This window comes from Cnephaeus nilssonii, assembly GCF_951640355.1.
Source record: "Cnephaeus nilssonii genome assembly, chromosome: 15".
NCBI lineage: Eukaryota > Metazoa > Chordata > Mammalia > Chiroptera > Vespertilionidae > Cnephaeus > Cnephaeus nilssonii.
Genome location: NC_137086.1, coordinates 59890346 through 59905376, shown reverse-complemented (window position 1 = coordinate 59905376; position 15031 = coordinate 59890346). Strand labels below are relative to the sequence as shown.

The 15031-nt window shown below is 42.6% G+C and overlaps 1 protein-coding gene across 1 annotated transcript; it reads right to left on the bottom strand.

Moving 5' to 3' along the window:
• Positions 1–4300: 4300 nt before the first annotated feature.
• On the bottom strand, positions 4301–14693 carry NMS (neuromedin S; the record flags this gene model as incomplete). Its single annotated transcript, XM_079792231.1, has 9 exons — positions 4301–4339; positions 5447–5488; positions 5924–5959; positions 7208–7282; positions 8592–8645; positions 8746–8769; positions 12075–12113; positions 12415–12470; positions 14621–14693. 9 exons carry the CDS (start codon positions 14691–14693, stop codon positions 4301–4303), a joined length of 438 nt encoding a protein of 145 aa, XP_079648357.1.
• Between the last annotated feature and the right edge of the window lie 338 nt (positions 14694–15031).

Below are 15031 nucleotides of genomic sequence, written 5' to 3'. Positions count from 1 at the left end.
GATGTCCACAGGGGCTTTGACGCCAACCTGAATGACACAGGACAGGAGGTGGAGAGGAGGACCACGAACAAATTATCAAAACCCTCGAGGGAAGAGAAAGTGCAGCCAGGATGTCTGTAGATGACAGCACTGAGGAAGAGTAGGATGACTTAGCCAGAAGAAAGGAGCCGTCAAGAAATGTGGAGTTTTAGGGGAGGATGGAGGACAATTGGCCTGGAATATTTAAGGCAGTGAGGAGAGTCTCTCTTCAAGGTGTCCTGGAATACCTGGTGTGCTAGACACTGAGCAGCCTCTCCCAACTTTACCCCCTAGCACATCACAGCATCAGCACTTTACTGAAGGATCCCTTCCTCTTCCTCAACATTGAATTCTGTTAGTCGTGGTTGCCCTCCAAGAACTCTTCCCCTCTTCTTCTAAATCTAAGGCAGCAGACTGTGGTGAGACAGAACCACCTAGCTATGAACTATGAACTACAGCCCAAGTGTGGTCTTGTGGTTGATTTCTCCCCAAGGGAGGGAAGTGGTGTTTGCCATTTCCAGGCCCAGGACTTAAAACATTATGCTGGAGCACAGATTGGGGGCAACCCAGATTTAATAATGTGGGGTATAGTGAAGCAATTATTTTCAAGGTCCTTTCCTTCTGAACAGCTCAAAGAATAGAGGTGCTCTACTGGCCTGGGTCATTCACATCGAGACTCCAAGTAAAACAAGTCCCATTACCAAATGTCCCTGTTTTCTTGCTGAGTGGGAAGGGACCTTATCCCCTGATAAAAAGATACATTTTGCAATGCTGTCCATTGCTTAAGTGACAATCAAGGATAAAATTACTCTCCTGTGGCTTTTCTTCCCACAAATGCTCCTGGCTCTTCTTTACCTAGTTGAGGTCATGGTGAGTTTTTCCCAGGGAATAGTGATAAATGGTAGCTCTTCCCTTGGCCACATTTTCTTCTGAGTCTGTGCCATGACCTTCACGGCTAGGTTCAGGATCTGAAGGAGAGGCCAATGCACAAATGAAAATGCTATACAAGAAATATGAATTTAGAAGGCATTAGGGGCCAGGTGGAGCCTCTTTCTTAAAGAGACACACCCACCTTTGGCCTGGTTTGCTTTTTATTTACTTGAATACACATTTTCCCTTTAGCAATGCATATAGGCATATCAAAGGTAAAGTTTGGTAAACAATGTAAGGATTATCAGGTTAGGAAATTGTCTTTTTAAAAATATATATATTTTATTGATTTTTTACAGAGAGGAAGAGAGAAGGATAGAGAGTTAGAAACATCAATCAGCTGCCTCTTGCACACCCCCTACTGGGGATGTGCCCGCAACCAAGGTACATGCCCTTGACTGGAATCGAACCTGGGACCCTTGAGTCCGTAGGCCGATGCTCTATCCACTGAGCCAAACCGGTTTCGGCAGGAAATTGTCTTGAGCCATTGAACCCACAACAGGGCAATTTTATGATGATTTTCAGCCCTGCTGAATACCAAAGTCCTTTGGCCTTCCAATGTTTTTTTTTGTTTGTTTGTTTTTGTTTTTGTTTTGCATTTTTATGCTAACTGCTGTTTGCTTTAGCCTCCAGCAAATCTGTAGCCACATGGTCTACTGCTCAGCTGCCCAGTGCCCAGCATTCTTACAGCTTCCATGCAGTGAATGTCTCTTCTCCTGGGCTCTGCTTTATTACAGCAATTCCCTACATCCATTTCATCAAGGTCTGAAAGACGAAGTGTGTAAATAAAGTAAATTCTACTGCCTGTTCCTTTAGGGTTTCTATTGATTGTGACTTATTCTCTTGAAGCAAATTGATGGTTTAATATTAAGCTGAAATACCAGGAGTCAGCAAAGAGATCAGAGAATTGAGCAAAAAATAAAATTGTCCAAAGTGGAATTTGCCAGCTCTTCAAAGGGGTTTGTTTGGTCCAGGCATATTTGTTCTTTCAGGTAGTGAGATACACAAGATACTAGTAAATACCTTCATAAAGACTAAGAAAACCGGAGTGTCTAAACATGTTGAATTAGAAAAGAACCTGGAATCCAAGCAGAGGAGGGGAAGGGTCCCTGCTTAACTTCCCCCATTTATCCAGATGCCTCTTTAGCCCCCGATCAGGCACTGCCCTGCATTGCTTGGTTGGGGTGAACTCTTACTTCCCTCTGACCTGGCACTGGGTACATCATCTCTACCTAACAAGTCAAGGCTCAGGCGGCAGGGCTTGCAGCTTTGATTTCATGTACAGTCAACAGTGTACCCTTATCCCATTCCACTGCTGCCCCCAGCCAAAAGCTAACTGTCCCTGGGAGACAGCTTGTGCTGGTGAAGAGCCACAGATATTGGGGTCAGTTGCGCCGGGGGTTTGAATTGTGACCCTGACATTTAGTGAAAGACCTTGGGCAAGTATTTGATTTCTTTGAGTGTCATTTTTCTTGCGCCCTAAGGATAACACTTATACTACAGTAGAGACTGACCAGCTTATTCACCAAATCTGCCTCTCTTCTTCCAGGCCACACAGCAAGGTGACATTTCCAGCCTCCTTTCCTGTCAGACATGGTCATATGACTGAATTATACTAAAAGGAAAGGCCTGGCCCATAAAATCCTCGCTCCTGACAGTATCTTCTCTTTCCCCATCCAATCAGTGTCTAGAGAGGGTGGGGAGGTCATTGAGCCCATCCTGGGCAGAGCCTACAATGTAGAAAGGAACTTGGACTCTGAACTAAACTAGGAGCACTTGCAGTGGACCATGTGAGAGCTGAATGGATTGACCTGTGGCAAGTGTGTCACTCTTTGGAAATGTGGCCTCTAGGAGCCCCTGCAGCAACCTCCACGGTGGCTCCGGAGCCCATCCTCGGGCTGTTACTCTACGTGCCCATCCGGTCCAGCCTCCTTGTCCTGCACCTGTGCCTTCCAATTCAGCAGTGCACTGCAAGCCCTTTACATGGACCAGCTCTTCAATCATCACACAAACTATGTGTAGGAGCTATTATTACCAACCCCATTTTACCGGAGCCTGAGGCACAGGGGTAGGAAGTGACCTGCCCAAGGTACCCCAGCTACAAAGTGGAGTAAGGATTTTAAAGCAGCCCATCTCTCTCAAGCTTGTGTGCTCAGTTCTCAATAATAACAAGATAGTTGGGGCATGCTAAAATGATACCCCAAAAGTACTTTAAAAAAAGAAAAATCCCATTATTTTAAATATACACTGATCCTTCCCCCAAGGTTTTCCAATAAGAAATGAAAATGTGTCAATGCTACTTTATTATTTATACAACTGAATATTTCAGTGAATATAGAGCAAGAGAATTATCTTTACATATTGTTCATAAGAAGAAATTTGACATTTGCTCAAAATAATTGCTGGGTTGCCTAATCTGATCCAGCTTCCCTTTGCCACTGAACTCTGGAAAAAAGAAAAAAGGAAGAAAACATACAACTCAGATGAATTCATTCTCAGAATTGAGATGAGACCATGGGCGTGTTATTACATAGCATATTTTAAAAGTACACCTCAATTTGACATGTCCTAAATGCCCATAGTCGATACTTATAAGGTCTGTGTTTGCTGTACCTAATTAGACCCCTAAACTTGTGTGAGTGCTGTGACCCTAGGGAGCACCTTCCCCTTTTCACCTGGGCAGCTCTGTTACCCAGCACCTGGGCAGCTTTCTCAGGCACCTGGGCCTTCTGGGGCCCTGACCACGGCCAGCAGGTCAGGATCAGGTTGCAGGTGGGAAGATGCATTGCCTCTGCAGGACAATGGCCTCATGTCCCTGGGACCACATCATCATGAGAGGCAGAGGAGACCTAGAGCTGCCCTTGTACAGGGCAGTCTGCTTCCACAGGCCGGAGACCAGGAATCTCCCCAGATTGAAGCTCTGGTCTCTGAACATCATTGAATGGAAGGAATGGCCTTGTCTGGCTGTACTCTGGAATGTTCCCACTATAGGGAGCTTATACCCTGCCCCAAGCATCCCAGGGTAGTTTTTTTCCTCATTAGAAGAGCCGGGTGAGAATTCACAGAGAACCGGATGGGCCAAGTGGAGCTTCCAGCCCCTCAAAGGCAGCCGAAGACAGCTCCCTTGCAAAGAGCCAGCACGAAGTGAAGGCTGCAGTGTTTGTCCAGGGCCGGCTGGAATGGGGGCTCTGTGGTGCTGAGAGCAGGAAAGGGGATGGGGCAGAAGGTCCTCAAGAGTTCCATGTAGCTCTCCTTTCTTTGAACTATCACTCCTCTGGCTGCCTCTCACTACTCCCTGTCAGACTCATAACATTTCCTTGGAGGTAAAAAGCTGTAATGGGCTGACCTTGGTCTATCCTACTGGGTGTTCAGTGTTTCTTCCATTCCTTGGCTGGAAAAAAAAAAGGAGCAACTTAGAAACATTGGAACAAAACTGCCCGGAACCTGTTTCTTGGTTTCAGATTCTTTCTTCATGAGCCCTAAGGCCTTGTTCTCCTAACTAAGGTGTCAGCAGACTCCTGGGGGGCTCACTGGGTGAGCCTCAGCCCTGTCTCAGTCTGTAGGTCCTCTATGGCAGAGCTCCAAGACCCTACCTGCTTAGAAACCGTCTGCACTCCATCACTCTAGCCCAGACACTGTCCCCCCTCCTTCACTCCACCCCTTAGCCTCTGTTTATGTGGCAGGACAGTCCTCAACCTATTTGTCACAGGACTTCTCACCCTAAAGACATCATGGAGACCCACTGTTTCCAGAGAACAAGTACTAACAGGTCATGCAGATTAAAAAGGTGTATGTGGGGAGGCATGAGGGTTGAGAAGCGTTTCCATAGCCAAAACAGTTTGGGAAACAACATATGATAAATTCAAGTTAAACAGGTTGTTTTCTGCCAGACACATTAGTGTGCATTATAAACCCCCAGGAATGTTGGGTGCAGTGTTTTCTAATCTGAGTTGATCTTTGCATAGCAGCTCTTAGCACCAATGGCCCACAGAATGCAGTTTGACGGGTACAAGTCTGGCTGATTTGCACATTTTTCTGATGCAAACATTTGAGTATTTAGGGGTTGAAACAAAGCGGGTGATTGGCAGGTCAAATACCAAGAGATAATTCTCTGGCTCCATGATCTTTGCAAGAAGCTCAAGTCCCCTGGGAAGGAGGAGAGGATGGCACTAGACTCCTCTTGCCAGTGTGTTTTAGAGCCAGGTACCCAGACCTTCATGGTCAGAAACAGACTCAGACTCTGGTTGGCCCTCGTGTCTGTCCATCACTAGAACTCCCACTTCCCACCCCTGTGCTCCCAGAGCCCTGGTGCTCTCAGCCTGTGTCCTGGTGGACCCTTTCCTTTACAAGCGCTGACTTTGTAGGAGAAAACTTTGAGGGTCACCCCCTAACTAAAGAGTTATAGAGTCCCCACAATTGTTCACCAGTTCATCGTGGGGCCCGCTCTGCTCATTCAGCAGGAGGGAATCAGGGTTAAAAACAGAAAAACATGTTGTACCCTGAAAAGAAAAAATGGTCGTCCCCGGGTAGCAGCGTGATCCTACAACATAAAAACACAAACCATTATGAAACCATGTTGTGCCCAAGGCCTCTCAATGATGTCTAAGACAGCAGTTTTCAAAGTGTGGTCCCCAGTCCCAAAGCATCAATAACACCTGAGAACTTGTTAGACATGCACATTCACAGGCCCCTACCAAATCTCCAGACTTTGACAAGGTCCCCAGATATCTTTAATGCACTGTCAACGCGGAGAAGCACAGGTATATAGGGTCTGTGCCACTTGGTACAACTGGCATGAGGGCCCTGAGACAGAGAAAGCCAATTCCAGGACAGATGGCCCCAGGTGACGCATCCACAAGACTGGAGATGAGCTATTCACAGCCAGAGGATGGTCAAGGTGGCCCAACTCCAAGTACTTCCCTGTCCTCTCGCAGATCTTTCTTGGGAGGTTGTGTTCTCCACAAGGCTCACATACCTTCTTGGTAAAGTCAAGTGCCACAGCCCCCGGATCCTGTGAAGGAAAAGACACAGGTTAATTTCACAGGAACCACATCCGTGAGGCCAGCTGTTATTCTGCTGGGATTCTGCACCTCTCTGTTCAAGGGCACAGCTATGTGGCCAATTTCAATTTCCTGTTCAGGAAAGCAAGCATGATTTCTTGATTGAGTTACCATTTGTGTCCTGGACAATGTTATATTAGCTTGCTCTTCTCAACAGCCTCAACTTGAAATTGACCCCTGGTTTAGACACATATCCCAGATAAGGCATTTCAGCTTCTTCAGCTTATCTTTGCCTGTGAATCTGGCAGACCACTGGAGGCAAGACCCACCCTGGAGAGCTGTGGTCAGATCAGAAAAACTGCTCCCTGTGCTTGGGGTGTCCAACAGATTTCTCAGGAATTGAGCAGTTTCCTGAGGGTCTTGGGATTTTCAGAGATAAAACCAGGAAAGTCCTGGGCATCCTGGGATGCATTGGTCACCTGACTTGGGGTCACAATGTTCAAAAGAAGTTTTCTTTTTGCTACCATGCAACAAACCTTGATGAAGATTTTGAGGTTCAGCTATTACTGAAACTGGCAATTTCTAAACTTACTTTTTCCCCCTAAGAAAATAAAAACAAAGCTCTGAGTTATGGGCAAAAGGGCGGGTGGGGCAATGGGAGGCAGAGGGCCACCAAGGCAAATGTTCATGTCAAGAGGAAGAGGGACAGGAAAGGTGGCAGACAACACAAAAGCTAAAACAAAACAAAACAAAAATGTGGATGAAGCCCTGGCCAGTTTGGCTCAGTGGACAGAGTGCAGGCTGGCCGACTGAAGGACCCTGTTGGATTCCAATCAAGGGCACATACCTCGGTTGTAGGCTCCATCTGTGGCCCTGATGGCAGGCTCGTGGGGAGGCAACCAATCAATGTGTCTCTCTTGCATGAATGTTTCTCTCTGTCTCTCCCCCTCCCTTCCACTCTCTCTAAAAATCAATGGAAAAAATATCCTCCGGTGAGGATTAACAACAAAAATGTGGATGAGGAGGTCAGCAGTGGAGAGGACGGAGCCATGAGGGGCAGTGGAAGGTTTCGGTGGAGGAGACTGTGGCTGGGGGAGGTTAAGTAACTTGTGTAAGGTCAATGGGCCAGAGTTCCCTCCCGCATGGAGACATAGACTTAAGGAGAAAATGCAAGCCTGTTCCAAGGCGAAGACACGCATATACCCTGGTTAAATGTACCTTTACCGGCATGAAATATGGCGGAAGAAAAAAGCACATACGCGCTGTAGAAATCTCTTCATCTTTCCATTGGCGAGCTTGGCGGCCAGCCGCATTAAAGGGCGCACCGGAGGAAACTGCAACAGATGGGCGCTGTGAGGCTCCAGGCAGCGGGGCCAGAGCCCAGCGTTATTCGCATCCTTTCCACTCACTCCATTACAAATGGGTTTAATTTTCAGAGTAATATCATTTCCGAGCCTGAGCTTGAAATTTTATGTTTTCAATAAAGACGCGCCTGCTTGGATAGCAGGTTTCAATTCCAACACATCACTTAAAAATATTCCCTTAGGATAAACCAGACTTTTATCTGCATTGGCCCCAAGTTTTCCGTGCTTCTGGTGTGGAGTGCATTGTTCCGAAGAAGCATCTCCACGCAGGTCCTTCTGCCCTCCAGGTGTGCTCTCCTGATCTAAGGGACCAACTGGGAAGGCAGCACCCTGACCCTCTCTCCCCGATGCATTTATTTTCCCAGACTTCTTGTCTGTGACTCCCCACCGGCACTCAGACACAGACCTGTGTCTTACCTAGTCTTTCTGAATCCTCCTGAGAAGGGTGACTCAGAGTAAAGTATAATTTGTGTCACAGACCATGTTCATTTTCCCTTCCATTGCACACCCCCACCCCCACCCCCACTTGCAGTGCCCATGGCTTTTCTTGAGAAAATCCCCATCATTCCTTGATTCCCATTCCCAAACCGGTACTACTTGTGAATCTTTGCCTCTTAGGGGGAAAAAGTACTTTGCTGGGTTTTTTAAGGGTCTTCTTGAAGACTTGGAAAGCCTTGATTACATAAATAAGTGACTTTCTAATGGTCAAATTTCAGTTGTTGTGACAGGGCACCTGAGTTAAATTTATTCTATGATTCTAATAATTCTCAAATCAAACCCTGCAGAAATTCACTTACACAACCTGTACCCGAGGGTAACTCAAGTTTATGCTAATAAAGTTAGAGGTGATGTTTATTATTTGAACAGCACCCACACATTGTGACGGTTACGAAAAAAGAACATCCATGGATCACTATTGGGGGGTATGGTGCTTTACACGTCACAAAACACTTTTCATAATTTTAAGAACAGAGGGTAATATGGGACAATATAAATAGAGTTCCGTTTGTCAGGTTCTTCTTGTACATCTGTTTAAGTGCATAATGAAAAGTGATTTCTTACTTATGTTTCCTTTTTTATAATTTATTCTCTCTCTTTCTAGATCTGTCAGCCTCCTCGCACTCCAACCTAGGGAGGGAGACGTGTAGTCCCTACAGGCCTGGGAAAGGTTACACAGAGAGTGTCTCAGACTTGCTGATCCGCACGTATTAATTAGGAAGGAATAAAGGCATGCAGAGTGGAGGGACTTTTACAAAGACGATTACAATACAATACCGACCCCAGTGTTAACTGGCTGTGTTGGCTCCCGAGTTCTGGAGTAGTCAAATAGAAACTGAATAAGAAAAAAAAAAAAAAAGGTTCATTTTAGTATTGTGTCACTTGCTACAAAGTAGAAGTTGCATGCCCTTGCTAGTGGGCTGGGCGGTACTCACCCTTTTGTATATGTCTCGATTATCCTGGAAAGAGAATTGTGAGGGTAAGTTACATGGAATTTTCCTGTGGCAGGTAACTGATAAAGTTTTCAGGATAAGTTATACCATGAGATATATAGGATTTACCTTAATATTATGAAATAAATTATCAAGCTAAAAAGAAATTCATTACACAAACTGAATAAGATTATAGTGATGCAGGATCTTATGAATAACTAAGTTGGCAGCAATACACCATTATTTTAAAACTTAATCTCATTTTACCTTTTCAAGCTTCAGGTGAAAACATACTCCATGATGTATAGAAGAGATACCAGAATCTATTCCCAGATAACCATCTGATACAGAATTGGAACAAAATAATGATTCCAATTTTCAATTTGCTGCTGGGTATATCCTAGAATTCAGCTTTTTAAATGGTTGGTTCCAATTGACCAAACTTTTTCCCCTAAAACATTCAATATGAATCTTCACTGTTCTTGCACAAAGCATAGCTTTTCATTTCTAAGTCCTTGTTAGAGCACCACCTGCCCTTGTTTGCACAGATGAGAACCTGGAAAAAGGTGTGTGGGCAGCATATTCCACCCAAGGATGCTGTGAAGAGGGCTCTCACAAAATGATAGTACAGGATTCCATGTCTGTATTTTATAAAATTGCTAGAGATGATTACTGTGAATGCACTTTTAAGTATATTGATTTGGCTGCTATTGATCATTCATATCTCATTCACATTTAAACATTATTGAATCAGCTTAAAATCCATTAACACAGAAATAAAAAGTTTTTAATAACACTTCTAATTTTGTTGCTCTGAATATGATTACACCTCCCTGTAAACTTTGTGGAGAGTTTCTGCAGCAACCAATATCTACACATTCTCTCTCTCTCTGTCATGTACATACATGCACATATTACATATGGGCACAGACACACACTACAGGGGGTGGGCAAAGTAGGTTTGCAGTTGTTCATATGGAAAATAATACAATTAATCAAAATATAAGAATAGATTCTGTGTTTCGTGTACTTCCAACTGTAAACCTACTTTGCCCACCCCATATAATTCCAACATCATTAATAGCAGAGGTTCTGTGGCGAGTTCCTCTATTTTCTTATTATAAATTCTAAAATTTACCATTTACTATTTTATAGTTTTTGGTCTCCTTGTCAGCATCTGTTTGCTGTGTGTGTGTGTGTGTGTGTGTGTGTGTGTGTGTGTGTGTGTTCTGAAAACGTACTGGGTGAACAATTGTGTGGTTTTTTTGGTACCAAGTGTATCAATTTTTTACCATTACCTTTCAGACAAAAAACAAAACAAAAAGAAATACAAAGATGTTTTTTCAGATGCTAAACACCACTCTCAACATTTTATATGCACCTTCCTTTTATTTTTTACTCTAAAAAGAAAAAAAAGTTTAAATGTACTCATCTAAATTATTTATTTCCCTAACTACAATGTAAGTTCCATGAGAACAGGTAGTTTTGTCTATGTTGATCACTACTGTATATCCTTAGCCCCTGGCACATGGCATGCTTTCAATGAGGACCTTTTTCAAATATAGGAATGGTAGGGCTGTGTTCATAAGAATCCGTTGCCCCCTTTCCCATCTAAATTCTTCTGATCCCACATAGTGACCAGAAGCACAAAACACCAAGAGTGCTGCAGTTCGCAGGTTGTAATGCTTTTTGAGTGGCCTTGTTATGAAAGTTCCCTAGAGACACAGACCGGGACTCTCCTGGAGACCAGCACTGGAAGGGGACTTAGAACCACGCAAGACACGCAGACACTGGGTGGGAGAGGAAACCAAAGCCCAGGAGAGGAAGTGACACGTTGAAAGTTACACTTCAAGGAAGAAGAGCCGCAGTCTCTCTATTAATAGCTTTCTCTAGTAAAATATTGTTAGCTGTGTTCACTGAGCAATGCCTTGCTCTTTTGCAATTGGAAACAATGAACAGAATCAGCTATGGGAAAATGCAGACAATGGAAGGAAATTCATCCAAGTGGACCTTTGCAACTGGGGAATCACACAACCCAATTTAGTACTGAAGGTAGTATATGTGACAGCCACACTTGTACTTCCTGTGCTTATGAAGGGGCACCCCCACAGCCTTGGTCTGAGGGATAAGGAAGTCCTTTTGGTGTGAATGAGAAGGCAGCGGCAAGGAGATGGAGAACTCTCTTACCCTGGATTTTTGCTCTGGGTATCAAGGTTGTAATGATTAGTTCTAAAGATGAGAGATGACAATTGTCTTCAAACATATGCATAATGGTAAACTGAAAATGAGAAGAGATGGGCACGATATACTTACAAAGTTTAAGAGAGAACGTGATGTTTAAGTCTTGAAGAATGGAAATTCATTTAATCAAGAATCAATGGGGGGGGGAATAAGAATCAATATGGGGAAAAGGGGACATCTATAATACTTTCAACAATAAAGATAAATGAAAAAAAGAAACAATGATAACAGCTAGCACTTAAGTGCTGTCACTTTCTATCTTGTAGACACTGTTGAAATTACTTCACAAATATTAGAACAATTTAAGTGAACATTACTTACATAATATTGTGAGGCTATTACAGCTATTATTCCCATATTACAGATGGTGAAACTGAGACACAGAGCAATTAAGATACCTACTAAGGTTAAATAGATGTGGGTTTTGAGCCCAGGTACTTTGGCTTTACAGTCTGGGATATTAACCACAGCCGGCAAAGGAGGCAAAGGCATTTTGCCTAAAGAAAAGCCTGTGCAAAGACATAAGGGCCTGGTGCCTGTGGGAAATGGTAAGAAGTTCACTGTGGCTGGAGCATGGGCTACTGTGAGTTAGGAGAGGTAAAGGAGGAAGAGATGTTGCTCAAAGTAAAAACATATAGTCTATGCTAAGAATCATGGACTCTTCCTTGATACCACTCTCTTGCACTTTAGAATAAATCAACATTTACTTTGTACCCACTGAAATATTTCTGTTGTGGCTACTATAGTTATTCCTAGGTCCTTTACATGAAATCCATTGTTTTGGAGAACTATCAAATCACAATATATCAATTTGTAATTCATGTTATGCTATAACATAACATATTCAATTAATTTAATTATATATGCATATGTGATTATGGTAATTAAAAGAATGCAGATGAACTACAAATAACGTACAGTAAATTATTTAAGAGATTCAGTTGTTATTTCCTAAAACTATATTCTTACACAAACACACATAAAATTCTCCTGTAGGTAGCAAAATAGTGCAGTTATTTCAGATATCAATTATGGCATAAACATGTTATAACTAAAATTTATCATAATAGGATGGCTTTTTTTTTTTTTACCTTAGGTTGACTAGAAAGAGTTGCCCAATGTGCCAGTCGCTAAAAAATGAGGAAAATGAATCAAAGTTAAGTATAAATTCATTAGTCCATAGCATTCTATTACAACACATATAATTCTAAAATTGTCCCATTTATGAGCCTTGTATTATCTTCTCACACAGTGGCAATACATTTCAACAAAATTCTCCGGATGCCTTAAATGAGGCCATGAAAATGACAATAGTGAGTCCTGCTGCAGCCAAGTATCTGTTCTTAAAATAGTTTTAAGTGAACATTACCCACATGATATTTTCAAGGCCAAGACTAAATAAAAACCTCACGTTACTGAACAACAGTGTACCTCCAGCTGCACAATATCCACGCCATCTGGAGAATCATCTAAAGGTTGAGTATATCCTATTGTGAGAAATCATAAAAATATCAATTAGGAGAAAAGAAGTCATAGCATTAACTTTTAAATCTTTCCCATGAAAAACATACAGAGATTCTATAAATCCAATGCTGTTAAAAAGGATTGACAAAAAACACACACTTTACCTACCACTAGCAAACATGAGATTTGCACCAAAATTAATTGAAATAACTTGATTTTCTATTTATCAGGAGTTAACAGTACAAGAATTATCAAGTCAGGAAAAAGGGCAAAAATGCCTAGGCAACAACTTAATTTATATTTTGATGGAACTTATGAAGATGAAGTACCAGGAAATGGTGTCAAGTATGTGCATCAAAATCACTCTTGGAACATTTAAGAAATATGGATGCCTGGCTCTGTGCTTCATTAGACTCTTCAGGGGTAGGGTTGTGGGAAAGGTTGCTTCCAACATGCAGATGGACCCTGTGCCAGGCAACTTGTATCTGACCTAAATGAAGTCTTCATCTCATTTTCACGTGATACAACACTTGGAGAAGTAGCTAATACTGCAATTGGAAGAATCAACTAAATAGGTCAAAACTAACCAGATGAAATTAAGTGGGATAAATACAAAACTCTGAACTTAGATTTTTAAATGTGAGAAAAGAAATATCTGGCCCAAGAGTAGACTATATATTTTAAAATGAAAATTGATATTTTGCTCCCTGAAATCTTTCTATGAGTCAAGAAAAAGCTAAAAACTAAGGCAACCTTAGTTTTCAAATAATAGTGTCCAAATCTTGAAATATTCAAATAATAGTGTCCAAATCTTGAAAGGTAATAGTCCTACTTGAAATAGTACGATGTGTGGTAGAATAAAAGGAGCCAAACATAGTTTTCTTTGACAAAGAGAAAAATTAGGAAGCATATGTTAATTACCTCCAAATATATTGAGAACTGTCCTGAGAGTTATTGGACTTATTCTGTACATCCCCAAAGGAAAGAGCTAGGGTTAATGGTTAGAAGTTACATGTGATCAGATTTCAGTTTAGTGTAAAGAAGTTCTTGATGGTTGGTGCCATTCAAAAATGCAAATTAATTCAAACCAGTCCTATAAAGAGTTATTAATAGGTTCTGTGTTATCAATACAACCACAAAGACCATATCCTCAGGGAACATGAAGTCAAACAGAAAAATGAGGGAGGTGGCTATAAATATATACAGATATATAAAAGACAATAAATGTACAAAAGTGTGATAGAAACAAGATTCTATTGGAGCCCAAAGGAGGCAGCTACTGGCTATCTCAGGCTGGTAGTGCACTGGGATTTACTGAAAGTTATCACATAGGAAAATAACAGAGGAAATCCTTGTTCTCCATGAGAGGCTAATCAAGTGACTTTCACAGTTCCTTGAAATACTTAGGTGTTGTGGTTATACGACACAGTTAAAAAACACACGTACTGTTTGAAATATATTTTCTGTTTAAATATATTTTCAAAGATTTCTACTCCCCTAAATCAAAATTCTAAACAGTTCGTGTTTACAGCCCAGCTGTTCTGCCACCACATCCTTCCCTGCGTTATACGGAGAATTACCTGAGATGGGTAATGGATTCAGACTACTGACCCCATACAAACGCACTGGTTCCCTACAAACCATTGGTTCTAGGCAGTTAATGAAGCGACTCCAGTCAGCACCTCGGACAACGCCCCAACCTGGAAGCAGTGGGACCTCCGCTGGGGTTTCAGGGATCCTGCCTCCTGGGAGCCCACAAGGCTATGAAAAGATTCCCTTTTCCTGTGCGCACTCCTACCCTACCCCTCTCCAAATGCCCCTAATCTCCAGTCTGTAATCTCAATTCTACAGTCTCTAGTTCTCTTCCTAAGAAGTTGGGATTTCCCCAAGTCCTTTCTCTCGCAGTTTCAGCAGGCACATCCTCAGGACAGCGGCAGGAGCTGTGTGAGACCATTCAACAAGGGAAAGTTGCCTGCTTTAGTAAAAGGCTGTGATATCTAGCTCTGTCGACCCTCTCTTAAAGGCTAGAGACAAACGAGAAGCCAGAAATTGAAAGGGTGGAAATAGGGGCAGGTGGGGGAATAAAGTTTGCCTCCCTCCAGAAGGATCAAGGGGCATCTCAGTCTTCCTTAGAGCTCAGGCCAGCTAGGGTCTGATGAAGGGGTCCTCTTACCTGAGGAGGGATGCTGTAGCAGGCAGAAGCAATAGATGGCCAAGATGGAAGGGAATTGGGGAAGATACTTCATCTTTAAACTCTGTTTGCTCTTTGATGGCCACAGATGTGTCCTGCTAGGACAAGACGTGAGCATTTTCTGAAGTTCCGCAGGTACAGGCAACCCTCTTCTCTGTGTCTGATAAGTCCAGTAATGCCCGGAGCCCATTGGCTAAGCACCAATTAGCTTTGCACAGGAGGACCCCGGCTTTCTCATAAATGTCATGCTGGGCTCTTATTTGTGAAATAATATCCTCCTGGTGTTGGCATTGTAGAGAGTCATCCTTTTAAACCCAGCAATAAAAACAAAAAGTGGAGAATCATAATTGTTTTTCTATAGTGGTTTGAGAAACATTTCTAACTCTAAAGAAA